The 27,882-nt window shown below is 53.7% G+C and overlaps 1 protein-coding gene across 2 annotated transcripts in view; it reads left to right on the plus strand.

Annotated features, from left to right (window-relative positions):
- EPHA10 (EPH receptor A10) overlaps positions 1 to 27,288 on the plus strand; it is a 58,288-nt gene extending 31,000 nt beyond the window's left edge. For both annotated transcript variants that reach the window (XM_035345709.1, XM_035345708.1), the window contains exons 4-17: positions 8,364 to 8,519; positions 9,618 to 9,956; positions 15,013 to 15,137; positions 17,252 to 17,414; positions 18,664 to 18,772; positions 19,017 to 19,072; positions 19,698 to 19,823; positions 21,408 to 21,593; positions 23,732 to 23,793; positions 23,899 to 24,102; positions 25,431 to 25,580; positions 25,730 to 25,908; positions 25,989 to 26,153; positions 26,729 to 27,288. In XM_035345709.1, the coding sequence (XP_035201600.1) occupies positions 8,364 to 8,519; positions 9,618 to 9,956; positions 15,013 to 15,137; positions 17,252 to 17,414; positions 18,664 to 18,772; positions 19,017 to 19,072; positions 19,698 to 19,823; positions 21,408 to 21,593; positions 23,732 to 23,793; positions 23,899 to 24,102; positions 25,431 to 25,580; positions 25,730 to 25,908; positions 25,989 to 26,153; positions 26,729 to 26,843 (2,135 nt within the window). In that variant the 3' untranslated portion in view covers positions 26,844 to 27,288. The remainder of the gene's footprint in view (positions 1 to 8,363; positions 8,520 to 9,617; positions 9,957 to 15,012; positions 15,138 to 17,251; positions 17,415 to 18,663; positions 18,773 to 19,016; positions 19,073 to 19,697; positions 19,824 to 21,407; positions 21,594 to 23,731; positions 23,794 to 23,898; positions 24,103 to 25,430; positions 25,581 to 25,729; positions 25,909 to 25,988; positions 26,154 to 26,728) is intronic.
- The last annotated feature ends 594 nt before the right edge of the window (positions 27,289 to 27,882 follow it).

Raw genomic sequence — 27,882 nt, forward strand, 5'->3', positions numbered from 1 at the left:
AAAAAGCTATTGTGAAGCACCGGAGAATGATGCTCGCTGCAGTGCTCAGGGAAACCAGCTCTCTTGAGATGGGAAAGGCTCCGAAGTCTGTCTGGGGTTTAATTTAATTACATGCTGTATGAAGGGAATGTTTGTTTGTTTGTTTGTTTGAAGCCTGCTGCTTGATAATTGCATTAGCTGCACCCTCATCCTTGTGTTTTGCGAAACGCTGAATACCAGCACTCTCTTTGCCACGCTGTTAGTGATTTTATGGAGTTCAGCGCTGCGTCGTCTTGGTTATCTCTTCCAGGCTGAGCAGCCCTGCTCTGCTAGGGCCCAGCTCCCATCTTTTGTCTTTCAGGGTCCCTTGCGTTGAGCAGATCTGCTGCCAGATCTTACAGCAGCCGATGTCTCCCTAGGGGGACGGTGGGCAGGGTGCAGGCTGGCATCGTCTCGCATCTTGCTCCTGCCCTGCCCAGCTGCTGGATCACCTCGTAAAGAAAGCGCGAGAAATGATGTGCTCACCTGAGCAGAAAAAAACAGCTCAGCGGACGCTGAGCGCCCGGGCTGCTGCCTGACTTTCCTTTGTCCTCCCAGAGAAGGTTCCCGGTGTCGATTCCTTGGTACTGAGAGCCCGAGGGGTGTTCCCTGCTGGTGCCTTCCCTGTGAAAAGTTTGTAAAAGCAGCGTGAGACCCAAAAGTCAGCCCTGAAGATGGGAACTGCTGCTGAGATGTGGACAACCGCCTGCATGGCCAAATCCTGCTGCTGCTGGGGTGGGATGGGTGGGCACGGAGAGTGTGGGTGCTGCTGGGGGGAGTTGGGGCAGCTTGGTCGGCAGTGAGGGTCCCGTGGGTGCATGGGGGCACCCAGCCCCTCTGCTCCAGCCCCAGGAGGGGCGAGCAGGTGCTGTGGACCCTCGTGCAGAAGCAGTTGGGTCTCCAGAAGAAGCCCACCCTCAGCCCCAGCTTGCAAGCTCGCTGGCAGCAGAAGCACCCGGAGGTTCCCCTGGGTGCTCAGCCCCGGGGTGCCTGGGAGATGAGGGCATCTTCTCACAAAGCCTCTCCCTGTCGCTCCTGCTGTGCTGACACGAAGCGCATCTCCGCTGACATCTCGATGAAGTGTTTGGAACATAATAACCAGTGACTTGCCCAGCTTGATAATGGAATTAAGATGGATGGGGGCTGGATGCCCCAGCCTGGTCTGGGGTGGGGTCAGCCTGGCAATAGCTCCTGTGAGAGATGGCAGCGAGGACAGTTTCATATTTTTATATGACTGGTGATAACAGAAAGTGAGTCTGTAGAGACAGGAGGGATTGATACGGATGCAGGCTTGGCGTGTGCCGTTTGCTGGCAACCCGCATCAGGAGCAGGGGATGCTCCTTGGTGCTCGGGAAGGGCTTGTCCGTACCTTAATGTGTGTTAATCACAGGGGCAGGCACATTTCTTCTTGGTCCTCCTGGAAATAATGTCTGTGGACACCGTCTGCACAGAGACCTGCATTTCCACACCAGGAGGAGCAGATTTTTTTTTTTAGCTTTTGCCCTCACTGCGGTGCAGAGCTGTTCTGCTGGGGTGTCCTCGTGTTTCAGCCCTGCTCGAGCTGGGGAAGCGATTCTGGGTGTGCTGTTATTATTTCTCATGGGACAGGGTTTGTAAAGCCTGGCTACAGTGTTGGAAGGAAAACCTCTGGGAAAAGCAACCCCTGAGGGCTGAAAAGATTGTGGTGGAAGTATGAGGGGAGGTGAGAACGCAGAGAGACTGGGAGGAGGTGCTCCAGAGCCTGTCTCCTTGTGATCTTTGCAAGGGCTGCCAGGGTAGGAAAGGAAATCCTAGAAAGAGCGGTGACAGAACTGTGCTGGCAGGAGGAATGGAGACCCTTACAAGTAACACAGAGTTTTGTATTTTTTTTTTTTCCCCATCCTATTTTGATGGTTGCAATTGAAGGTTTAACCACTGCCAGATGCAAACCAAACGGCTCAGGAAGGGAAGGAGCTCTGAGTCGGTTGCCCCCTGAGGGGAACCCTTGTTTTTCTGGGGGTGCCTTGACCTCCCCGTGCCGGGCAGCCCTCAGGATGTGCTGCACCCCTGTGCTGAGGCCAACCACGCTGCTATGGGATGGAGGAGCCTCAGGAGGTGCATGCCAGTGCTTGCCAGCAGCAAGTATATGATAGGAATGCAGTTGTCCTTCCCCTGGGAGCCACGGGTGTTTGGTGCAGGACCCAAAAAGCCTCAGAAGGTGCTGAGCGAGTGTTGGAGGGTGCTGGGGACGTGGGGTCCTGCTGCTGTGCTCCTCAGCCCCAGCTGCTCCCTTACCTGGCTGCTGCCCCTCCTCATCCGCTGCCTCCTGGATGCATATTCCAGCAGAGAAAATTAACACGCATTAAAAGTGGATGAACTTTGTCAAATACAATTTCTTGACAAAAAAAAAAATGGAAAGGAATTGATTTTGGAAGACAACCGAGTTGTAGTGTTAATTATAAATGACTGTATAGGCATTTTTGGGTGAAACTGCAGGCGTTATTGATTCCTGCTGGCAAGCACGCAGCTCTTCCGCTATCTGCAGGAATTCAGCAACACGAGAAAGTTCAATAGTGCTAACTCGGGCAGTGCCCTCCCTGTTTTTCCTTTGTTCTCAGATATCTGCAAGGTTTGTGGGTCAACAAGCTGGCATGAGACAGCTTGGGTGGAAAAGCAAAGAGGCAGAGCTCATCAAAAGTGTTCAGATTGAATGCTGGGGAGAGCAAAACCAAGCTGCCGAAGTCTGACATGGGGAAATGGTGTCAGGCAGCACGGAGAGGTGAGCGTGGCCGTGATGGCGCTTCGTACAGGGCAGCAGGAAACCATTGTGCAGGGCTGGGAGCATGTCCTGGAGCTGCTGTGTTAATGTGGCTAGGAGAAGAGCAATCGTCCTCTGGCTGCTGGTAAAGCCTCCTGCTGGACTCGGTGCATCCGAGGCTTTCCACGAGCAAAAGAGGGGAGGAGAGGGGAGACAAACCCGGAGGGCGTTTCGTTGTGCACCCAAGTTCCGTTACAGTGTGGTTGAAGCTCTAGGAGCTGAGATGAAGCATGCTATTGGGCACCTTTCCGCTCGACAGAAAATGCAATGGCTGCTTTTAACTTTCGGGAAAAGCTGAAGCTTGAGATTCAAAGGGAAGCTTTCATGTGAGCTGGCATAGCACAGTGTGGCTGGGAAGGCGAAGACATAAACACACGCCTGCACACACATGCACACCCATTTTTCCAGTGATGGAGGCAGGCAGGAAGTGTTTGATAGGTTTCGTCTGTTTTTTGTATTGACATTAACACAAAGTTGCCTGGGTTAAGTAGCTTTATTCCTAAATCCATGATACGATGCAATTTCCACCTAGTATTTAATCTTCCATCTATGCTCATTCTCTCAATATTTTATGTTAAGCTTCAGTATTTGCTTAGGTCTTGGCCCCTTCCTCTCTGCAAAATGATGAACACTTTTTAATTAGAAGCCTGATAAGCTGCAGGAAATAGATTTTTGGTTTTGCTGAGCCCTGCTGGCTTGTCTGGGGCGGTGTCAGCGACCGTCTCCTTCCTGGCATTTGTCTGTTAAAGCCCTCTGCCTATCTCACAAAACATTTTGCAGCCGTTGCCGCTCCGTTAGGCCGAGCGGCCAGACACTCGTGCGAGCCTGGGGAAGGGCGGATGGATGGACAGAAGTGACGGACGTGATGGATGTATGCAGCGAAGTCGGGTCGGGGGAGACGTGGGGCCGAGTGTGCCAGGACCGAGCTGGCGAGTGTCTGCTCTGCCTTCTTCTGGGGAGGCTCACCCAGGTCTCTCTTCGTTCAGAGAAGGATTCCTTTTCCTAGAGGCAACTTGCTGCCAACGCAGTCAAGGCAGAGGCGTGCTGCTTGGCGCTGCTCTCCATCAGGTTGCACAGGGCAGCCGTGGGGCTGCGGGATGCTCTCTGACAGCAGCTTTGCCTTGAGGTTATCTGCTCCACGGGATGCAGCGTGCAGGAGCCGTGCCTGCACGGTAGGCTGCTGGGGTAGGAGTCAGTCCTTTGCTCTCCCTTGGTTAAAAACCTTTTATTTTCCTCTGTGTGTATAAACCAACATTTGCAAAGGAAGACTGTGAATCCTGAAGGCTCAGCTTCTCTCTTTGGCTGTGAACGACTCCAGAGACCTGAGCCCCGTTCTCAGTCCTATTTTTCTTGTATGACTCTGTGCAAATTGTGCAACTGTCCCGCCCCAGCTTCCCTGCTCCAGTGTGGTCAATGATCCCTGTACTTCATAAAGAAAACAAAGGTTAAATTAATTGTTGGAGGTAGTCAACTGTTGCAATGATGGCTTTCATAAGTGCACCTCATAACAGGCTACTGGCCAGCTGGTAAATACAGCTGGGGTGATTAATAACTTCGTTTCACTGCTGCATGCAAAATCTTGGCCATGCTTCACTTGAACAGAAACTGCAATCAAGTCCGCAGCTTGCAGAGCTGCAGTCAGTTGTCCTGCTTGATGCACTTAGTGAGTCGTTTTTAATCACTGCTCATCAATTAACAAGATAAAGCTGCTCAAACTCCAATGCCTCTCTGCCGATAAATCAGGATTTCAGCCAGGGATCTCTCTTGCTATTTTTAAAGGCGAAACTTCTAAGCTGCAGCAAGCTGAGCTTTAAAAAATGCCGAGGTCCTTGCTGGTGGGGGAGCCTCCCCCGTCCCTTGGTGCTGTGAGTCAGGGTCCAGGCTGCAGAGGGAGGTTTTGCCTGGGTGTCAGTGCTGGGGAACTTGAGTGGGCAGGATTCGTGGTGCTGCGGGGTGGATTTGCCTGAGTGTTGCTGGGGAGGGGGAATTAAAGCTGTCCCATGACAGCTGACTAGGAAACCATGTCTTTGTCATGCCTCTCTGCATCCCTACCTGCCCCTGCTCTCCCCATGGCCAGGATTGTGCACGGCGGAGGATGCTGCTTTTGGCTTTTGATAGAGTTGTCTGCTCGTGTCCGGGAGCTGCAGCAGATGCGTCTGCAAGAGAAACCCTTCCCGGGGGTGCGGCGTGCCAGCTTACCTGCCAGCCTGCAGCACGAACCCACGGTGCTTGCGCTGCTGCTGGCTGGGCTGTGCCTGCATGCAGCGTGGGAGCAAGGAGGGAGCCTGGTGCTCTTGGTGAGACGAATCAGGAATGCATGGCGGACGGGGAGCATCTCGCGTGGGCAGAGATGATGGAGATGGAGAGAGGCAGTTAATTTGTCTGACCCACCCAGCTGCTTCTCTTTGGCTCCTAGCTGAGGCATTATTGGATTTTATTATTTAATAATTAAGTTGTGATAGTAGCAGAGGACAAGGGTAGAAAATTGTGTACAAAAAAGAATTTCATTCTGTAAATTGATGGCCTGCTCTCTCGAGAGCTGTCACATACCCAGTGCAAAAATGAGCACTGCAAAATAACAGGGATGCCTAAAACAGCTGGGGTCCGACAGAAACACTTATGAGATGAGGTGGAGGAGACAGGGAGTTTAGCTGAGAGAAGAAACTGTGATGCACGTACGATGCATCAAATGTTCCAGGGTGCTTTTGTTCTCCTTCTGGAGCATGGGAACAAAGGAACAAAATTACCAAGTGTGCAGAAAGGATCGAGATTGCAGCACTCCTTGTTACTGGCTGTGATTTCACTAAAGAATTTGGCAACTTCTAAATTGTTTGGGCATTGATACGTGTTGCAGGAAGGTCAGGGGAGTTCTGCTTCATCCTGATCTGGAGAAGACTGAAAAGAAGGTAAAGGCTGTGGGCTGCCAGCCTCCAGCCCTGCAGGCGGGGTGAGACCTCCCCAGGGGTGGCTGTGATCGTACCTGGGGCTGTGCAGCAGCCAGGGCTGAGCCCCACAGCGTCGTGGTGCCTGTGATCCTGGGAAGCACAAATGGAGGTGTTTCACGCAGTTATTAGCTGACATACCGTCTGAGAGAGGCTTTTGTACGCTTACTTCTCCTTGCTATGAGAAGTCAGGGAAGAACTGCCTGAAAGATGCTTCTAATTGAAAACGTTCAATTTCCTATCACAAGATGTCAAATTTATGTGACTGCCAGGCTCGCCGTTCACTCTGGGCTATGACGGCCGTATATTCACTGCTTTTACTGCTCGGGTCCCATCAAGTTTGTAAACAAGATTGATTTTTCTGTTCCGCCTGACAAAGGGTACGAGCAGCAACCTGATGCTGGCGTTCAAGCTTTGATGCCGTAATGAGCAGCTTCTCCCCATGGAGCGCGATGGATGAGCAGCAGCGGAGCCCGCGGGGGCTCAGCCCAGCCTGGGGTCTGCGTGCAAACACCACGGCGTGCCTGAAGCGCTGTGGGATCCCTGGCTGATGGTATTTGTGCCCCGTGTTGTGGTCAGTACAGCTGAACCGAGGGAAATGCAAGCTAAATACATTGCTGTGCTTATTAGTGTAACGGTAGCTTTGCTTTGCTTTCTCAAATAGTAAGAGGAAGCTGGAAGTTTTGGAAGTAATTTAAGCACCTGCTAGTTTTGTGTGTGTTATCTAGCACCCTAAGTAGGGAATGACATTTATTGCGCATTATGGCACGCTGTCTTAATATTACTCCTCGGCTGTGTTTGTCAAGCCTGTGCTTTTAAAGGTCATCTTTATCTGGTCCTGGAGGCATGCAGCCTGCGAACTGGGAGAGGCAAATGCAAAGCTGCAGGCTCTCCAGTACCACGCTGGCCTGTTTTTTTGTTTTTTTCTTTTTTCCTCTGTTTTTAACAATTTTACTATTCAGTTTTACTATAGAAATGTAGCATTGAGTCCACATCCACTGGAAAATGCTGATTTCCATTCCAGATACCAGGAAGCCTCTCTTCGTTACTTGGGCACAACTGGACTAGGCTCGAGGTGGCCAAATCTGCTGCTTTCTGGGGGCTTTGCTTGCACCGGGTGACGGAGACCTTGTGTGGCAAGATTCAAGACTTTCAGGTGGCTCTTGAAGGGCTGCATCTGATACATAAGAAAAACAGAAATGTCTCCCATGCGTTGCTGCTCGTGGCTCTGCCAAGCAGCTGGCTGTCCCTGTGCCAGCAGCCGGGGGCAAAGGGACCAGAGGGAGCCGCAGCGGCAGTGCTGGCTCCCCCCCCGTCCACGATCAGAGTGCACTGAATTTCTAAAGGCAGATGAAATAACGTCCCCCGTAAACGTTCGCTCCTTTTCAGCATCCCGTGCAAGAATCTTCTCTGCCCTGGTGCTGCCTGGTGCTTTGTCCTCAGATCACAGCCGGAGCTGCCAGTTTTATGTCACGCAGAAAGCTAATGAAGCGGAGTGCACTGGAATAATCTGCTTTAAAAGGAACGGTCTCAGCAGCCAACTCCTTAAAAATGATGAGAGAGGGGACTGTGTACAGGGAGCTGTTCATCTAGGAACTTCACAAGCCTGAATATTTGGGGAGCTGATGAAGGGGTAGCAGGCAGCAGCCCTACACCACTGAGATGAAGCCAAGTGCATTTGTTTGCAGGCTGCTTCCTTTTCAGGTGTTGTTTTAAGGACAAACTGAAGCTATTGCAAACTGCTTTATGGGGTTTTGCAGCCTGTTTTCTGTTGGTTTTGTAAAATAACATGTTTTCCATGCGGAACTAGCTCCTGGGTGTCCTGCTAGGGGTATTACTTGTACTCTGTGTGCTGCTTGTGGTAAAGATCAGGCAAATCCTTGACCACTGTGTGAACCACTTACTTGTATGAATATCAAAGACGCTTTTCAAAGGATAAAGGAAGCCTGTGTATGGCCTCCAAAAGCCAATTTCTGCTGCTGTCCTTTGGCTTCGGTACATACCTCACTGCCTGCAGTGACTGCTGCATAATCTGCAGTGATGAAGCCGCAGCTGCCAGCGACGTGGCCTTGTGGCTTGGGTTTCTGCGCGAAGCTCTGGTGACTGATGAGTTCTCCAGCTTCTCAATTTGCCGTATTCCTCCCCTTTTTGGGTTGTTGCTAAGTCTTGCTGCGTCTCCCGTGTAATTTCTGCTCTGCTTACCTGACTGTGCACACTAAGCCATGTATTTTCCGTATCCTGCCTCCTTCTGCAGCTGTCAACTCCTCCAAATCCCCCCATAGCCTCCAGCCCCCTTCATCGCTTCTGCTGGTGTCCAGCCAGCGGACGTCGTTCCTCCTGTGCCTCTAAAGCCCCTTGAAAGGGTCCCACAGCCCTGGAGGTCAGCATGAAGGGACAGCCTCAAAATGTCCATTCTGGATCAAACCAAATGAGTACTCCCTTGGTACCAGGATCACACAAGCACCCATAGGAAGTAGCTCAGAGGGTGATGTCTGCTGTCCAGCAGCAGGCAAAGGATGTCCCAGGGAACAGGGCAGTGCAGTCATCAGCTGTGGCCCCCTTCATCTCGTGCTGTTCTTTCTGTAACTCCCTCTCTCTCTTTCCAGCGTGCCTTCCTGGATTTTACAAGCTTTCACTCCGTCTTCCTCTCTGCTCTCCTTGCCCCGAGCACAGCTTCACGCACGAGGAAGCCTCCACGTTCTGCTCGTGCCAGAAGAACTACTCCAGGTCCCCGTCGGACCCTCCGTCTGCCTCCTGCACGCGTACGTCTCGCTGAAGCGCTGGCTCTTTGTAAAGCAGAGGGCAGGGCTGCGGGGAGCATGGAGGGGTCTCCTTCTTCCGTGGGGCTCCCAGGCCGAGGCTGAGGGCTGGTGAGGAGGACACACAGGCAGGCTTGCAGGCACTCACTGGTAAAACTAGGGTTCAGTCATGTAGTTAATACAGTTTGCAGATTTTAATTAAATGGCCTCTAGTTAATTGGATTGGACTCCAGCTCCTCCAGTGATGGATGTGATAGAAGTGCCTGTGCAGCGGTGAGGAGCTCGCTCTGCCCACGGGTGGCTGGGCTTGAGCCTGGGATGGCAGGGAGAGGTGCCCAGCCTGGCTGGATGCTGCCCACACCTTCTGTGAGCTGCAGCTGGTTGCTCAGGGCACGTTCCTCCAGTGAAGAGCCTGCTGTGGGGTCCTCCATCCTGCGAGCCCACTTGTGGGCGCTGCCTGAGGACCCAGGCTTGCTCCACCACCACCAATGTCCCTTCTGATGGCCCCAAGCACCAGATGCCGAGGACCTGTAGGTTCACCCTTGATTCCAAGCAGCTCATGGAATCCTATAATTATTAAGGTTAGAGGAGACTGTCAAGATCACCCAGTCCAGCCACCCCCTTCCACCACCATCACCCACTAACCATGTCCCCAGGCACCACGTCCAACCTCTCCTTGAACACCCCCAGGGACGGTGACTCCACCACCTCCCTGGGCAACCCGTCCCAACGCCTGACCGCTCTTGCTGAGCAGAAATGTCTCCTCATTTCCAGCCTGAACCTCCCCTGGCACACCTTGAGGCCGTTCCCTCTGGTCCTGTCACTGGTTACCTGTGAGCAGAGGCCGACCCCCAGCTCCCCACCCCTTCCTTTCAGGCAGTTGCAGAGAGCATTGAGGTCTCCCTGAGCCTCCTCTTCTCCAGACCAAATGCCCCCAGCTCCCTCAGCCGCTCCTCCCAGGACTTGTGCTCCAGGCCCCTCAGCAGCTTCGTAGCCCTTCTCTGGACACATCCAGGGCCTCCATGTCCTTGTGCTGAGGGGCCCAAAACCGAACACAGCATTCGAGCTGCAGCCTCACCATGGATGTTCCTCTCCTTGCAGGCCCTCCATCGGCCCCGAGGGACCTCGTCTACAGCCTGCGCCGTTCCTCGCTGGTCCTGCAGTGGAGTGCCCCCGCGGACGCGGGTGGCCGCAGCGACCTGACCTACAGCTTGTGGTGCGGCCACTGCCCGGCGGCACGGGGCGGCTGCGAGCAGTGCGGCAGCGGCGTGGGCTTCGTGCCGCAGCAGACGGGCCTGGTGGAGCGCACCGTGACGCTGGTGAACCTGCTGCCTCACGCCAACTACACCATCCGCGTGGCGGCCCTCAACGGCGTCTCGGCCGTCAGCCCGCTGGCGGGGCAGCAGTACGCCGAGGTCAACGTCTCCACCGGGCTCGCAGGTACGGTTGGGGGGGGGGGGGGTGAGAACGTGGTGCTGGAGGAGCTCCAGGTGCTTGTCCCTGTCACCCGCTGCTCTTGGTGGCCTCGAGGCGCTCAGCAGCTAGTGATGGCCTGGGCTGGGAGAGGGACGAGTCTGCTCCGAGCAGCTGCAGGATGAGTTACAGGTCACCATCATCCCTTCAAATAGACGATGTCTTCAGCCCATTCATAACGAGTAGCTCAGATATTAGTTACCCTTTGGGAACAGAAATGATTTTCTCTTTTCTGTGCTGGCCCACAGGACAATTTCTGGCAGTAAACGTCCCACCTGAGGTTTCAAATAGTGTCCCCTTGGCACGAGGGGAAGCAAGCATCCCTTCTGCCTGTGGTCCCGGCTGGCTGCAGGGGGGTTGCTCTCTGCTCAGCTGTCAGCCATGTCTGGGGAAAAGCAGCGTTGGTTTGTTGCGTCCTTGTCTGCTCCTCTGTCGTTACCTTATTAATTTGCATGAAAACCCTTTGCCAAGCCATGGTTAATGGAGACAGATGATCCTCACATACCTCTTGGCAGGAATTGGCCAACAATTTCATCTGAAGGGATTAAACTTTGATCTCGCTATAAATAATTTTCCCACCACTTGATCAAATGGTTTTGCCTGTGTTGTTGCTTTCTCCCCTATCATCATTTCTGTGAATCCACTTGGTGGACGCTGTGCCACAGACCGCCCTCAGCAGAGGTGTCATTCCTCATTAGGATCGTTGCTGCTCAAGGAAAGGTATTGCTCTGGGAAGAGCTGTCCTGGAGCCCAGGTTACTCCTGAGCCAGCACAGGGCAAGAGCTTAATGGTGTTTGGTAACAAGGGATTTCTGCAGAGGCTCCCATGTGGGTGGCAGGGCAGAGCCTGGGACAGGAGGCCGGGTAAGGGCAGCAGGTCCCTGTCCTCCAAAGGGAACAAAGCAACAAGTCCGTGACACCAGCCTGTGCCTTAGCTCTGAGGCTCGTCAGTGCAACTTTTCATCTGGGTAAGTGGGAATCTCAGCCCCTTACTCTATGCTGTATATACTCCCGAAGGAATTGAAGTATGCGTAAAGAATGTGGCATAATTAATCTTGTAATCTGCTCCAAATCAATGTCGCTTGTCGAGCTGTCAAGCCTCCGGATGCAGATGGTGGCTCAGAATTAGCTGAGCAGCTGAGGTTCAGGAAGCTTCTTGAAAGCCTCGAGTGGTTTGCTGCTGAAGGTGTCCCTTCCCAGGCAGGAGCTGCTCCTTTCTCCTGCCCCGCGGGCCGGAGCCCTGGGGCTTCTCTTTGTTCAAGCCCAGCGCAGGAGTGCCGGATGGGGCCGGAGATAAGGAGAAAGCGAGACTTCAGGGATGCCTGAAGCAGAGGTGGCTTCTTTCATGGCTGAGATACGATGGTCTCAGGGATGTCATTGGCAGCAGCAGGAAGGCTCTGGCTCCAGATATGCAGATTCAGAGGAAAAATTAAACAAAGAAAGAAGACCCTATTTAGCTGTCAGATCCAGGCTCCTCTAAATATAGCTCTAAGTGCAGCTTTCACACTGCCCTTCCCCTTCAGCATTCGCAAGAGGGAATTAGCAGTTGTTCATTGTATTTGCAGGGGAAAAGAAAAGATGGTATTTAGTCTGCAGGAGGCAAAATTAATACCGTGTTTTTTCTAATCTGGCCCCAGCATGGGACTAAACAAAAGTGTTTGAGGAGTGAACGGAGCTGTTTACCTGCAGGAGTGGAGCAGCATTAGCTATGTAAATGTACGCTGTGGGACAATGTCATTTATATTCCCGGCAGGGACCAGCTCCTATCTTAAAGGGCTTTTAAATCCATTGCAGATTAATAATGCAGCCAGTGCAGAAAGGTGTTCTCCTCTCTGGGATGGTGGAGAAGGTGATCGTGCTGAACGGGGGGCTCTGAAGCAGGCTGCTCCGTGCTCCCCAGCAGAGCCCCCAGAAGGGGCAGTGGGTGACTCTGGAGCCTTGTAGCAGCTCCAGCACGGGATTTCTTAGAGGAAAGGCTCCCTGCTTCCTTGGAGGCTCCTTGGATCCTTGGAGCTTGCCCTGTGCTTTGCCACGTGCTTGGGGCTCTCCAGGCTTCCCAGACACCTCTGGGATGCTGGTGTGCAGCTCGCAGCTCTCTGGTGCCAGTTCACACGAATTAACAGGTGCAAATTGCTGCTTCTGCTCTGCCGTGGACCCCTGTGGTCAGTCAGGCTTTGCCTCTAAGCAATTAGTGATTGCACTAATCAGGGCCCTGGGGTGCATAATGCCATGGGGTGAAGCAGAAAAGGGGTCTGCACCAGAGCACAGTCGCTCCTCATCAGCTCTCCCCATGGACTTGCAGCACTGCCTTGGCATCTCCGTGTGCCTCCAGCTCTGTCTGGGCAAAGATCTTCCACCGCCTGAGCTCTGACGTGACTTCATCTTTCCTCGCTGGCTCTTTGACCTCGGGGCATCACCTCCAGCCATGCTGTAGCTGTGGGTTTGGCAGCGCTCGGCTCCTGACCCCAGCTTCCCCCGACAGAGCTGCCTGAAGTCTGCTGTTTGCAGGGAGCTCTGCTCAATTACCACATTATTAATGGACACAAAATGGACACTTAAAGCAGATAATTAAAGCTCGTTTCTCAGGACAAAGATGAGTCAACGGGCTGCAAGCCTACTGTCTGTCCTGGCCTTGGAGCCTCCACGTCCTCGATGGCGCTGCCACTCATCCCCTCCAGACGCTCGCTCAGATGCCACGGGCTGTCCAGGCAGGACGCGGTGCCTGTGCCTGGTTTTGTGCTTTTGCTGCTGGCACAGCAGCTAATGGAGTGGAGGAAACCCAGATGCAATGGAGTGGAGTGTATAAAACCAGGCGGAGTGGTGAATAATTTAATGTTTGCTTTTTCAGAATAGAGGCGATGTTAGGGGAGCTTAAAATATTGATGGGCAACACATTTTTTTTTCTCCACAGTGTGAAATGCTTTATAGTCTGTGTGATTTTCTTTAATCCCTTTTAAGCATGTTGGAGGCTCGTCCCTGCTTTCCTGGCATGTGCCACGAGTGCTGCTCCACAGCAAAGCACTCAGCAAGCGTGATTTTTCCTGATGGCTTTGTTAACAGCCAGGACCACTTGTTCAGGTTTTCTCAGTCCGTTTGCTGGATACAGAGATACAGGAGGGCATCCATGTGATGTCTTATTGATGGGAATCATATAAAACAGCAAGGAGCACTTAACTTAGTTTACAGGAGCAAAAAAACAAGCGAAGTGTCAGCTTGGCGTGCTCTGCCTGGCCTGGCGGGGCTGCCAACAACCTTTTTGCTTTGCTTCGTGCTGCTGGAATGAGTTTGCTCCTCCTTCTTTACGCGTGAACAACTTGATATCCCCTTAAAGGTCAGCTCTGGGGGCAGCGTATTTACTCGGAGAATTATTTTTTAAAATGTCAAACCGTGTTTAGGCAGATCACGGTGAGGAGAGAGCTGCGTGCAGGGGCCGTGGGCACGAGCCCGGAGCTCCCTGCATGCCCCTCAGTGTGCAGAGCTGCAGCTCAGGTCCTCGTGCTCTCAGAAGGAGCCGAGAGGACTCAGAATCAAGGAGCAAATCGTCATGAATAAAACATCAGGAGGACGTTTTTCTGCAGCAGAGATTAATGAGCTAAGTAATAAATACAAAATTTCACAGATACTTAAGTTTACTTTCCAGGGACTTGTACCTCTCCACGGGAGTCCCAGTGGGGCAGCCGGGGTCCTGCTTTGATGGAGAAGCAGGGGGGTGCTGCAAACAGTTCATTCTCCATGCAGCTTTCCCTGGGCCCGCCATAGGGCTGCGGGTGTAAGTGGCTGAATTGGTCACTGCAGACCCTTTACTGTGGTGTTCAGATCCCTATTGCTTGAAGGGTGACACAGGTGGAAGGCTTTCCTTGGCATGGGGAGGTCATTTTTCCTAATTGACGAAGAGCAAAATAGGGCTCCAACAGAAGCACCAGGCACAGATTTTCTTTTCCCTACTAAAACATGCAGTGTCTGTCTTGAGGAGCATCCTCTGCAGCAAAGACACCGATGCCCTAGCATCTCCTGCATCCTCCCTGCTCTCGCAGAGCGAGCAGTGGGCGTGCTGGCCACGAGCAGAGCATCACGTCCGTGCTGCTCCTGTCTTGCTCTGGGTGAGCATCGCTTCCTTGGCAAGCTCCAGCCATGCTGCAGACGCTCTGGCAGCTCCAGCCAGCTTTTTGCTGGCCTGGAAGCCTGGGCTGTTGGGACAGGCTGCAGGCACGAGAAGGGGCTCGGGGAAGGAGCCGGCGTGGTGAAAGCAGGAAGAGTTGGCAAGTGCATCCTGCACGGGGAGATGAGCTAAATGGGAGCAGAAAGGCCAGGGGGGAGGATCCAGCGTGCAGTGTGCTAGCTAAAAACAAACAGCCAGCTTCGGGAGCAAGGCTTGAGTGCTGGCGGCAGGCAGGGCAGGCAGCTCTGCCCAATTCCCAGCTTCTGGGAAGGGGGGATTGTGAGGGGGAGAGCCTGCATAGGGCAGTGGGGCGGGCTGGGTGTCTCCTACCAGCCCACGGTCTGAATTCTGCATCTCCTGGACGTCGTTAGCAGCAGGTGCAGAGCACTCAATGTCAGCCAGTAACCCTGACCTCTGCAGCACTGTGGGTGTAGGGTGCCATTAGTTTTTTATTTTTTTATTTTTGGACAGAGCCTTGCTTGCTGCCCAGTTACTAAAGCAGTTGTATTTTGACTGTCTTCTCTTGCTGGACGATCACCAGCGGGGAGTTTGCCCTATTCCAGTCCTGGTTCAGAGGGAGGGAAGTGCAGTCTGCACAAGGTGCATGCTCTTCAGCCATTCAAATTATTAAAGTTTGTACTGTGACAACAGAGGACAAAAGCAGAAAAGAGCCATGAGTGTGAGGATAGTGATAAAACCCCCTCTAACCCGTGCTCTCCTCGTTTCAGTTATTAATTTGGCTGTTCCTAACAGGCGACCCAGGCTTGGCAGTGTGGTGTCCCCATGCAGGCAGGCTGTGCTGCGGGGTGGGTGCTGGGGATGCTCTGCCTCTGCCATCACCCTTTTTTCCTCCCTGCTCTTCCAGCGCCAACTCCCATCACCGACATCCGCACGGATAAAATCGAGCAGAAGAGCGTCTCCTTGTCGTGGCAGGAGCCGGGCTTCCCAACCACCAACAGCACCGAGTACGAGGTCAAGTACTACGAGAAGGTAGGGCTCTGGGGACGTGCCCAGCCTCTGCCCATGCAGCATCCCAAATCTTTCTGTGTGCGGCCATGCTCCTGCTGCTCTCAGCACCCTGTGGCTTAAACAGTGTGCGCTGGGAAATGGGATGTACGTGCGGGGACTGCGGCACGGCGATGATTTTACTGGCACCTAAGAGTGGCAGGAGCGCTTCCAACGGGTGCCAGTAAAGGCTTTTCCTCTCCAACAGCCTTATGCAATCTGCTTATGTAAGTTTTAGGAAATTTGGGTTATTTGTAGAATTTATTTTAATTAGTTTTTTTTTTTTTTTTTTTTTTTTTACCCCATCTGTGCAGCAAGATTTCATCCAGTCCTAATGTTGACATCTCCCTAGGAGAAAGAGTAAAGCCAATAATTTGCGTTCATTCATTCTTCGGATGGCTTTTTTTTCCAAGAATATTAGAAATCCGAGGCTTGGGCGCTTGCCATTAACCAGCTAGGAAGTATAAAACCATACGGTCTTTCCAGATCTGTGATGAGATGACACCTATATTCATAGCCTGTTCTCTCGGAAAGTGTTGGACCTGTGGTCTTCACTGCTTTAGGACCGAGTCCCACCAAACCCATGACTTCAGCGAGCTGTGAGTGGCCTGGCACATTGGAGGGGACACGAGCAAACATTTTTATGACAGCCTGTTAATTCAAAAAATAGCTCTTGTTTGACAGACACAGTGGGATGAGAATTTTAGAAGAGATACCAGTGGGCAGAGAGCAGGGACAAAGCTCTAAATCAAAATAAATGCAGTTTATGACACAGTTCCGCAAATTACCTTATCTGCGTGTGCTCAGGCTCGTTATGAAACTGATTGCATGTCAAGCAAACCGTGCAGGTGACATGTTGGCATTCTGTATTTAGAAACAAGCTACCTTGAAGCTGATTCATATTAATGTGATTTTCAGCATCTGATAGATTTGAAAGGAGGAATCTGGGAGTGAGGGCGAGCGCTGAGCATAATACGGTAATTCCTTTGCAAATGGGCTGCAGCAACAAGATACTCAGGGTACGTGAAATGAGGAAACATCCTGCTCGGGTAGAAAATTTAAACTACAGTTTTGCAATTATTCACCGCAATGAGGCTTTTGATGCTGACAGGAAAATCAACTTAGTTCCTAATCTATGCTTTTAAAGCCATACTTGAAGTACGGAGATTCGAGTGAAGGAGTACATCAAACAGAAAACCCATTTCACGGTGACATCCCCGGCCTGGGAGCAGCAGGGTGTGCCACTGCCGCCGCCGTGCCTTGTGCCAGAGCGTGGGGCTGGTCCTGAGCCCAGCCTGCTGCTAGCTGCACAAAGGCTCTGGCTGTCGCCATCTCCCTTGGTGGAAGCAGAGACATCTCCAGGTCTCTGGGCAAGGGAATAAAAGCCCAGGGAACAGGACTGTGAGCGAGTGCATCTGCCAACTGCGATTACTCAGTGTGTGCTAACGCATGCTTATTTACTCCCAAGAGAGCATCCCTGCTGCTGCTGCCAGCAGCTCCCGGAGCTCAGCACCCTGCAGCCACGGCTGCTCTGTGCCCTCTCCAGCCGGGCTGTTCCCCGCTGTGCCAGCCGAGCGCAGGGAGCTCAGAACCATCTCCCCACAGCTTCACTCCTGTATCGAGCAGTGCAGGTCGGTGTGCTTGCACACGTTCACTGTGGCACCTCGTCCTCGGCCCTGCACCATTGCCCGGTGCGGCTGCTTTCCTGCGTGCATGTGGCACTGAGAGCATCCGAGGCTGGTCCTGGTGTGCGGGTGGTGGAAGGGGTCGCACAGAGCTCCAGGCCACCTGAGGCAAGAAATTGCTGGTACCTGTGTGTGGTTGATTAGGGCAGGAGGGATGGAAAGGAGCTGTGCAGGGAACACAGCTGCTCCCCACCGCCCCGTCCTCCTCCTGTCTTCATAGCACATCATCTGGCCCTGCCATTTCACGTGACCTATCCATGTAATTTCTATTAAGGAGCCATCTAGGAAATGCATCCTTTCTATTAAGGGCTGTGCTGGTGGGAGCTGGCGGCGAGGCGAAGGTGCGGCTGGGCTGGCGGGACCGTGGCGCAGCTGCTGGTCCCAGCCAATCTCGGGCATCTCATTATTTCGCAGGATCAAAGGGATCAGAGTTACTCGACCGTGAAAACCACATCAACGGCTGTGACAGTCAATAACCTGAAGCCTGGCACCCTCTATATCTTCCAAATCCGGACGTCTTCCTCACAGGACTACGGCAACTACAGCCCTAGTATTGAAGTGGAGACGCTGGCAGAGCGTGAGTGGCGGCGATGCTCGTGGTCCCTCGCACACACAGGATGCTCCTGCTCACGATGCTGCTGCTTTCACACTGTGGGTTTCTCTCCCCTTTGAGTGAGACTCATTTTGCCACCCTGGATCTCACAGCAGGTGCTTTCCAGGACTTGCTTTTAATCACATTTTCCCATTCTGTTTTAACACGATTGCTGCTGCCGGCCTGCCTGGCCTGGAGGTTTGTGTCCTTCCCGTGCAGCATCAGCGAGGGCAGTTGGTCTGTGGCTCTTTTGCTCTGCTCTGGAGGCTGGGGATGGTCTCTGTTTTTTTTTTTTTTGGAGCACCTGAGAAAGTACCCATGGATTGGATTTTGCTTTCCCTTGGTGTGGCGTTAGCACCAGAACAGATCTCACCAGCGAGCAGGCACTGGAAGGGAGCACATCAGGAGGGGAGCACATCAGTCCCCACCAGGGCAGTGACAGAGGGGACGATGCCAGCCCGGGCTCTGTGCAGCTGTGGCAGGTGCTGCAGAGCTGGGGTGGCTGCAGTCGGGGGGACAAGAGCAGCTCAGGCAGAGATCTGGTGCAGGATGCGTGCCCCAGGCACGGGGCGCCTGCTTGTACCCGCTGCTGCCAGGCTTGCCGGGCACTCGGCTTCTCAGTCCCGTGGCTGAGTAAGGGCAGCAGCTTCGGGGTTATTTGCTGGGGTTTTACTTTTCACAGTTTCCATTCATAACTATAGGCCAGAAGCATCTTATTTCACTGCCTAAAAGAGGGCTTGGAGAGATGGTAGGGTTTCAGTTTAATAACCTACCCTGGCTCGAAATGAAAGCCCTGAGATGGCTGGCTCAGTACGACTCTCACAGATTGTGTTTAACAGGGCTTTAAATTGCATCCATTTACCACACAGAAGACATTTTCAGAATGAATTGAAGCCAATAAAAACTTTATATAGAATGTAGCTTTCTAATGCCCCTGTTTGCAAAAGCAGGAAGGGGAGGGATGAGCGTGGTGAAGGAAAGCCATTGGTAAGCCATCGATTTTAAATCCTTCTCCCCACCAAGCAGGAACTTTTGCTCAGTGCTGACTGGTGGCTCCAGCCTGAGATCTGAGAACTGGTCCAGGGTATGAATCTGTGTGGATGCGGAGAAGTAGCCTGGCACTCCTGGGGAATCGTCCCCAGCCTTGCTGGAGGCTGCAGGCTGTCATGGGGAGGTGCAGGATGGGGGACGTGCCCTGGGTGTGATGCTGACGCCTCTGCTTCCCTCCCGGCAGTGACAGTGGCCTCCAGTGAGCAGAACCCTGTCCTCATCATCGCCGTGGTGGCCATCGCGGGGCTGACGGTGCTGGTGTCCATGGTCATCGGCGTGATGGTGTGGAGGAGGTGAGCGGAGCGGCGTGACGGTGAGGAGGAGGTGGGAGGGGGACCCAAGCAGAGCCCCTGCGGCGCTGAGCCCACAGGAGACGCGAGCAGGCAGCGTGGGTAACACGGAGGGGCTGGATGCGTGGGTTGGAGCCCATCCAGAGCCGTGCCCAGAAGCCCCAGCGTGGGCACTGGGTTGCATTTGGCTTTGGTTTCGCGTGGGAGGCTGCTCCCGGTGCTGATGCCATCCCGATTCTCGTTGCAGACAGTGTGGGTACAGCAAAGCCAGCCAGGACGGGGACGAGGAGCTCTACTTCCACTGTAAGTGCCGTGCGGCCGCTGTGATCGGTACAGCTGGTGGGGTCCCCTTTATTTCTTGCTGCCTCAAGCCCTTGCTGTTGAGGCGTTGTCACCCCGTGTTGTCCCAGGGCAGGGCTGAGCACAGTAATGCTCCCTGGGGGCGTTGGGCTCGGCAGCTTCCCATGCCAGTGTCCATCCTTCGCACAGGTCCCCGGCGTGCCCAGGAGGTGGGGATGCTCTCAGCAGTCCCTGGGTCACATGAATTATTCTGTCAGCTTTTTCCGAACGGCTACGGGAGAACGCAGCTTTGTTTCCTGGGGCTACTCTTGGTTACTGAGCAGCAGTAATTTTACAGACAACAGTTGTCAAAGGAAATCCAACCGCCAGAACGGATGAGTTTAGCTGATGCCTGGCATATGCCCGTTAAGCACACACAGGCTCTTCTGTTCCCTGGAGCGTTTCGGAAGCAGCAGGGCCCTCATGCTCTTGGGATGTATTTTGGCTGTTTCACCTGATCACGAAGGGTGCTGAGCTGCTCACAGGAGGGTTTCTGCTCAGCGCAGAGCCAGGGGAGCACGGCAGCCAACCCATCCCAGGCAGGCGAGCCTCTCATGCTCTTTTTTTGTATTCCCCTGCTCTCCTGCAGTTAAAATACCCACCAGGCGGACGTACATCGACCCTGACACGTGCGAAGACCCCATGCAGGCCGTGCACCTCTTTGCCAAAGAGCTGGATAACGCCAGCATTAAGATCGAGAGGATCATTGGGACAGGCAGGTTCCCCCTTGCGGCCCTTCCGCGTGTCCCCACGGGGCTGTCCCCCCCCCTCAGCAGCCTGGTGCCACCTTCCTGCCTCCCGAGCTGCCCACCTCACCTGCACCTTCTGGGGCAGCTCCTCACCCCCTGTCCCCACCAGTGCCATGATCCCATGGGGAATGGGGCTGCTTTTTTTGTCCAGGAGCTGGGTTTCTTGTTCCCTGTTTCTTTTTCTGAGGCACCAAGTACAGGCCATGGATCGAGGCGCGCACCAGAAAGCATCAGCAATTATCTGCATCTGGGCAGGCTGACAGCAGCACAGGAACTATTTATAAATATGTGAACTTAATGATTTATTGATTTTCATCAACCTCACTGCCTAAAACTTAAAAGCAAATTAAAATCCCCACACCGGGCCCTAGAGCTTTAATCGCTAATGTGCGCCAGAACACGGGAAACACGATTATTCTTTGTCATTTTTCTCCCTAAAGAGAAATTCAGCTATGGAAAAAGAAGAGGTGGAGGAAGGGCAGGGGTGAGGGTTCTCCCACCAGCTCAGAGGGCAGCGGTGGAAGTGGAAGAAGTCTTCTTGGTAGCTGCTGGGTGGAGCAGCTTGAGGCCATAATCCCACATAACTTTCAGGAACAAATCAGCGTTTGAAAGATCAAGAAAGAAATTAGTCCGGAAAGCCTTTAAAAGCATAGAATTTAGGACTGCGTTTGTCTCACTGCTGACCTAACAAGTACCTGGCTTTGAAATTAGTAAAGCCTTTCAGATCTACATTTTTTTTTTTAATTTTTATTTTTCCTATAAAGCCAATATTGGCCTTTTGTGTTATGAACCAGGTAGCTCCGGTTGCCAAGCGAGGAGCAGGATGCTCAGCCTCAGCCGCTGCAGAAACGCTTCTGGCTCTGGTGCTTTGTTGCTGTGAAAAGCAGAGCTTGTGTTTGCTGAGCTTGGAGGCAGAATGGGCCAGACCCGGGGAGCATGAACTTGGTGGCTGGGGGTTAATCTTCTTTTATTGGAAAAAAAAACAATATGTGCTTGAGCAGAGCATGGAGAGAATGGCTTGGAGAGCTAGGCAGAGGGGGAAACTGCATCACACGGTGTTTCTGAGTGTTGCACGCTGGTACTGACCTTGTGTGCAGGGCTGTGGGGTCAGGGGAGGAGGCACAGCAAGCTCTGCAGCGGGAAACCTGTGTCCATGCAGGGCACTGAGAGTTTCTGAGGCTATGGATCAGCAAATCCTCTGGTTAGCAATGGGAAGTCGGCCTTGTGTACACAGCAAGGACTTGGCTTGTGCTGGAGAAATGCAGTCCGTGTTCCCAAAATGAAGGAGGTAGCCCCTGATGGAAACCCTCCTTCCCAGAAGAGGATTGTTGAGCTGCAGCAGCATCACCCTTGCCTGCCGCTGCTCACAGCTTCGAGGGAGCCGTAGGGTCAGCTTCAGGCAGCTCCTTCTTTCCTGGTCTGGAAAAAAAAAAAACAACACATTGGTCTGGTGCGAGGGAGTGACATGCAAGCGATGGCAGGGGGACCCTTTGGGAAGGTGAGGGATTTTATGGCGCGGGCGCTGCTTAACGTGTGTCTCTGCCATGCAGGGGAGTTCGGCGAGATCTGCCGGGGCTGCCTGAAGCTGCCCAGCAAGCGGGAGCTGCCGGTGGCCATCCAGACCCTGCGGGCCGGGTGCTCGGCAAAGCAGCAACGCTGCTTCCTGGCTGAGGCGTGCACCATGGGCCAGTTCGACCACGCCAACGTCATCCGGCTGGAGGGGGTCATCACCAGAGGTAACAGGGGCCTTGTGCCGCGTGGGACAGCTCAGTGTCCTGGAGGAGGGCTCCTGTATACATTTCCAGGAGAAGTGAAGCAAATCCCACTTCTTTTTTGTGTTGTTATCCTGTTAGTACCTGCTGACAAGCCTGTTCCAGTGCATTGGGAAAAGATGAATGAGCTCTCTCTGTAGGATGTTATTTATTTTTTTAAAATATCTTGAACCTAAGGTGGCACTGCTGTTTGCCCTGTCATTTCAGCCTGCTAAATTCCAGTTTTCTCGCTCCCTGCTTCAGAGGGCGAGGTTGTGGGGTTGCACAGAGCTGCCCTGCCTGCAGGTATTGCCCTGGGGGGTCCAGCAATGTCAGGGGGCATGCAGCGGCCTTCACGCAGGGTAATTAAAGCACCCCTTCAAGAGGCACGATGCTGTCTGATGGAGACATGGCATGCAAAGTGCTCTAGAGTTTTCTCCAGCTTTAATTTCTTTTTTCCCAGTGACTTTCCCACGTGGCAGGAGCGTCTGGGCGTGCTGGCAGCCGTGCTGCCGGCACCTCGCTCTCCAAAGAGCCCTGACAGCACGATGCCGCTGTCAGCGGGCTCCGGTACTCCATCAGCATGGAAACGGTGCAGTCGTATGCTTCATGCTCAAAAAATACCCAACGCTGCTGGCAAAGCGCAGAAATGAGTGTTGTAACCTCTTGAAGCTGCAAGGAGGCGTTTGGCTGACCTGCAGCAGCGGCTGGTGGGTGTACGGTGGGGTGCGCGGCGGGCAGAGCGCTGCTGCGTGGTGCTCGAGGAGATTTCGGGTTGATTTTCCTGGGAGAAGGCTGCAAGGATGCTGACCTGTTTAGGGATCCACCGTGGATTTCAGGCAATGCGCTGAACCTGCTGCTTCGGAGAGCGATGACCTGCTGCTGCAGGTGCCAAACTGTTGCTCTCTGGAAATCAAGTGTTGCCTCACCTATTAGCCATTTTAGCATGCCGCTGATTAATAAAATGCTTACAGCTCGATTAATAAAGCCGGGGAGCGGGGCTGGTTTAGCAGCAAAACAGCGCGCTCTTAATAAAAGCAAATTGCAGTGGGGTTTTGTCAGTAAAAGGGATGAGGCTGCCTGCTCCCAGCCCTCGTGGGAGTGCTTGCTGAGCTGCGCTCGGTGCTGCTGGTAAATGGATGTTCATGGAAATCCAAAGGCATGTGAGCACATGCCTCAAACCAGCCCTTTTATTAGGTAAGGAAGTATTTCTGTCCTTAGTCCAGAGCTGAGCTGGTCACTTTTGTGTAGTTTGGTAAATTAATGACATATTTTTTTCTAATCTCAGCTTATCAAGAGGCACAGAGTCCCTAAAAGCATCTTGTCCTGCTCTTTGATAAGTCTGTGTATGAGCTGCGGGCTATCTGTGAGCCTGTGGCTGTGTCACGATCTTTGTACCAAGCTTTCCAGAGCAGCCGTAGAAATGAGAATGAATTCTCCAGCTAATGAGAATTTCCTGTTGGCGACTGCGTTTCTGTTCCTGTTAGCCAGATCTTCGCTTTATCATGCTTAATTAATGCTGGCAGTGCCTGCTCTTTAACTGCAACGTCTCGTGTGCAGGCAGCCTCGCGCTCTGCAGCAGGGGAGGCACTCATCCTTCCACCAAACCTCCGCTCTCACCGTGCTCATTTGGTGGTGCTGTGCCAGACCCCCGCTCCTCCCCGAGCCCTGCTGGCAGCACAGCGAGCCTGGTGCAGCTCTCAGGGTCCCGTGCTCGTGCTCCCAATAATTCTGGAAGAGAGAACCGTGTCTTTAATGTGGAGCATCTTCCACTGCGAGCTCCTCTTGGGTGAGCTGTAGCAATGCTTCCAGCAGCAGCTGCAGGTTCAGCGGTGCCAAAGCATCGGTGGGGCTCAGCAGCAAGAGTTGCCATTCCTCTCTCGCCCATCCCTAGCAGATAATCATGTTAATCTCCTCTGGTTGTTGCCTCGTTGGTGGAGTTTATGATGCAGGTTGGATACATCAAAAATCCCCCAAGGAAAATCTGGCAAATACACAATGTTTATATTTGGAGGGGAGGTTTGAGGGCTGGGAGGCTTGCTCCACGTTTCCATTACCACCGGCACGGAGCTGCCTGCAGCGGGAGGCAGGACTCATGCGCTGCTCCTTGTCTGTCCGTGCAGGGAACACCATGATGATAGTGATGGAGTACATGGGGAACGGAGTGCTGGACTCTTTCCTCAGGGTGAGTGCTGTGGAGCCGGTGGGAACTGCTGGGCTCTTGTCACCCGCAGGGCTCCAACAGGCATCGCTCAGCTCTGGCTTTTCCTCCTCTTCTTCTTTTTTGCAGAAGCACGAGGGACAGTTCACATCCACCCAGCTCATCAGCATGTTGCAGGGGATTGCCTCTGGCATGAAGTACCTGGCAGAGATGGGTTACATACATAAAAGCCTGGCCGCCCACAAGGTCCTTGTGAACAGCAGCCTGGCGTGCAAAATAACGGGTTTCAGGCAGCCGCAAGAAGACAAGATGGAGACCATCTTCACCACCATGGTAAGAGGCTTTTCCAAATTTAATTTTCAGTGCTTCCCCAAAGCAAAATGCTGACGGCACACCTGCAGAGATGTCCCCTGGTGTCCGTGCCTGGCCATGGCCAGCATCCCTTGGACTGCCTCCTGGCAGTGCTGGGGAGGCTTGGAGTCTGCTCTGAGCGTTGAGGAAGGATCTGCATCGTAACAGTTTCTTTCCCAACTGGAAATTTATGCGTTTAGCTGGGGACCTGCCCCACAGCAGTGCTCTGTGCATGTGGGGGCGAACCGGAGGCGGTGGCTGAGGGCAGCCTCAGGCTTCGTTATGTCTGTTTTATCACTCATAATGAAGTTCATCGTTTTCAATTAAAGCCTGAAGTCCTGCTCGCTTCATGCTCACGCCTCATCAGCTTGCCCCATATCAGCTGAATCTGTTAGCGCGTCGCATTAACCAGGCATTAATATTTTAAAAAGCACTGATTCTGCAGTCAGACGAGCCCGTATTGTTTGCAGAGAGCGTTGCTCCAGGGAGTCAGCAGCTGGTGGGCACGGCCACAGGTGTCCCAGCACCAGGCATGGCCATCCCGGGGAGAAGAGCCTGTTTGCGGGGATTGCCCCACAATCTGTCGGGAGCTGCAGTTTTCTGTCAGCTCTGAGCAGGCTGATGGCAGAAAGAGTCTGGCAAAATGATTTTTTTTTTAGCCTTTATCACGAGCTCCAGGGAGACACCTCGGGGAAAGCATCCCCGTCTTGTAGAGTCCCTGGCAAAGCACGACCAAGTGCTGAGCATCCCGCAGCGCTGCAGCTCAGAGCTTGGCTGCCGTGCCCGCGGGGATGGGAGAAACCTTCCCTCGGTGCCAGCGTGGGCACAGAGCAGTCTGCTGGGTGCAGGGAGCCCGAGCTGTGGCTTTGGGGTTGAGGTCTCCCTCCTGTTAATTGCAATTAGCTGCGGTGTCTGTCACCTGCTTTGCCCAGTGCATCTAGAGGGATCTGCAGAGGTGGAGGACAGGATGGCTAATTACAGGAGAGCAAGCTGGGGTGCAGGGACTGTGTGTTTGTGCAGCTCTGAGACGGGTTTTGTTAAATATTAATGTGTAAAATGCCATCAACTCTTCCCAGAGCCATTCTCTCTCCCATTAATATTTCAGGACTCACATTCCCATGTAGCATACTGTTGCATGACCATTTTAAAACAAATCGAGGCACAAGTTTTCTCTTAGTATGAAACCTGTGCGTGCTACACAGGCTGTGAAACAGGGAGAGGGTGCACCGGAGGGCCACCACATGTGTCGGTCTCTCCCTCCTTCTGTCCTACGTGACAAGGCCATTTCACCCCATTTTCTGCCTGGCCAGCGTGGGAAGAGCCTGGTGCTGTGGTCAGCCCCCGAAGCCATCCAGTATCACCACTTCAGCCCGGCCAGCGACGTGTGGAGCTTCGGCATCGTCATGTGGGAAGTCATGTCCTACGGCGAGAGACCCTACTGGGACATGTCCCACCAGGATGTGAGTCCCCCGCTGCGTGCCGGATGGCGACGTTCCTGTGGCTGGTGGCGGGCGGTGAGGAGGGAGGGTCTCCCAGGTACCGGGTTTGGGTGCAGTCTGTATTTTGGCATCTCAGAGCTGTCCCGTCGCCTCTCTGCCCCGCTCTGCAGGTGATGAAGGCGGTGGAGGACGGCTTTCGCCTGCCGGCCCCGGCGAACTGCCAGCCTCCCCTGCACCAGCTCATGCTCGACTGCTGGCAGAAGGACCGCAGCCAGCGCCCCAAGTTCTCACACATTCACGATGTCCTCAGCAAGATGGTGCAGAGCCCACAGCCCCCGCCGTGCACCAGGTGCCCGCTTGTTCCTTCCCCTGCGGGTCCCCACCGCCATGTGCCGTCCCCGCTCCCCTTCACCCCCCATCTCTCCTCAGGTCCCGTGGCACTGCCGTGCCCCTGGCCGAGCGCTCCTTCGCAGCCTTCCCGGCCTTCAGCTCGGTGGGAGAGTGGCTGGAAGCGATAGAAATGGGCAGGTACCGGGATAACTTCACCGCCGCGGGCTACTGCTACCTGGAGTCCGTGGCCAGGATGACGGCACAGTAAGTGAGAGGGGCTGGTTGCAGCCTGGTGTCGTTGGGTGCGGGGGGAGCGAGCTGTGCTTTTAAATACCGCCACTTGGTGCTGAATAAAAGGGCAGGTCTTCCAGAGTACGTCTGCAAGAGCTGCAAGAGCAAGAGAACGCATCCCAGCGACGGTGTGGGTTGGGCTGCATGTGCTGTGCAGCTCAGCCTCTGGATTTTGAAGCTGATTGAAAGCTGTGCTTTGGATTTTAACCTGTAATTTCTGGCAGGCACATTTTGTTACCTGTCCCAGATGGAGAGCAGGGTCAAATTGAGGAGCAATTTGCCAACAACCAGCTCTGCAGGCAGCACGGGGCCTCCAGCTCCAGCAGCCAGGGTGGGAACTGTTGTGTGCTGCGGGCTTGTGTCACCCCAAGCTCCTGACCAAGGTCTGTGCTGTTCATCTGGGACAACAGCTTGGGGACTTCATAGTCCTGCAGGTCTGCAGGAGCCTGATGGTCTGAAATCCACGCTGCTCTGTCCTGGAGAGCAGTCAGCATAGGATGCCGCAGTTAGCCTTGTTCCTTGTGGCTGATGCAGGGTGTGTTTTGCAGAGATGTTCTGAGCCTGGGGATCACACTGGTGGAGCACCAGAAGACCATCCTGAGTGGCATCCAGACCCTGCGGGCCCAGGTGATCCAGATGCACGGCCGGGGCGTGCAGGTGTGACGGAGCACGGAGCACCGGAGCGGGAGGAGGTGCTGGCCACGTGCTGGCCCCAAACCGGACCAAATCTCTGAAACTTCACGGTTTCAGGTGGGATGTAGGAGTCACTGGGCTGCTGCCCAGTGAGTCATTCCATGTGGCAACAGGGCAGGGTGGCCTGTCCCCTGTGCCAGGGAAGCCGAGCATCCCTGGGACACCAGGCACAGTGTGCCTGGGCAGCTGTGGTTCTCCCCATCGCTGCTCTGTAAGACGAGTCAAATGTAACGATGCCATTTCACATGGTAATTAGGTCAACAGGGTGGATGGACATTTGTGCACTGTCTTAATCCAGAGCCGAGAGTGTTTTCCTATCTAGCATCCTACTGGTGAAATCCATGGGTATTTTTATACAGGCTGACATCTTCTACCAACCCCACCAGGAGCTTTTATTGCTTTTATTTATAGAGACTGGAGCAGAGCTCACACCCAGCGCCCCACTTTGGGAAGGTGACTTTGCCCATCTGGCACACTGAAAGGAAGCTTTCTTTCCCAGCCACATCCCTTCCGCTCCAAGAGTCACCTCACTGAGTCTTGACACCACTGTTGGTGAACAAAAACCAAATGTTCTCCACCGAAGCGCAGAGCAAACAGTGCCGAGCGTTTCTTGTCCTGGCAAGACAGTTGCAGCGGAGGAAAGGGAGGCCACAGCCAAGAGAGGGTGAGCACTGGTGCCCTTGAGCTGCCCTGCTGATGCTCTCAGCCTCCAAGCTTTCTGCCTTGCAAAGTCTCGTGGGCAGAGCATCCTGCATCCTTCGCTGACTTGGTGGGGAAGGGCAGTGGTTCCGACTGCTCTGATGGAGGATGTCTGCAGGAGCCTGGAATAGAGGGGTCTGCTCACCCTCAGCACTAACCCTGTAAGGTTTGCCGGTGATGGCGCTCACTTAGCGGTCCTAATGCTGCACCGAAGAGCCAGGCACAGATGCTGGAGAGATAACCACAGCTGAGAAATACCCACAGCAAGGTGAACACTGAGAAAGAGGGGTGGTTCAGGTGGGTGCAGCCA

This window comes from Oxyura jamaicensis, chromosome 23 (genome assembly GCF_011077185.1).
Source record: "Oxyura jamaicensis isolate SHBP4307 breed ruddy duck chromosome 23, BPBGC_Ojam_1.0, whole genome shotgun sequence".
NCBI classification, from domain to species: domain Eukaryota; kingdom Metazoa; phylum Chordata; class Aves; order Anseriformes; family Anatidae; genus Oxyura; species Oxyura jamaicensis.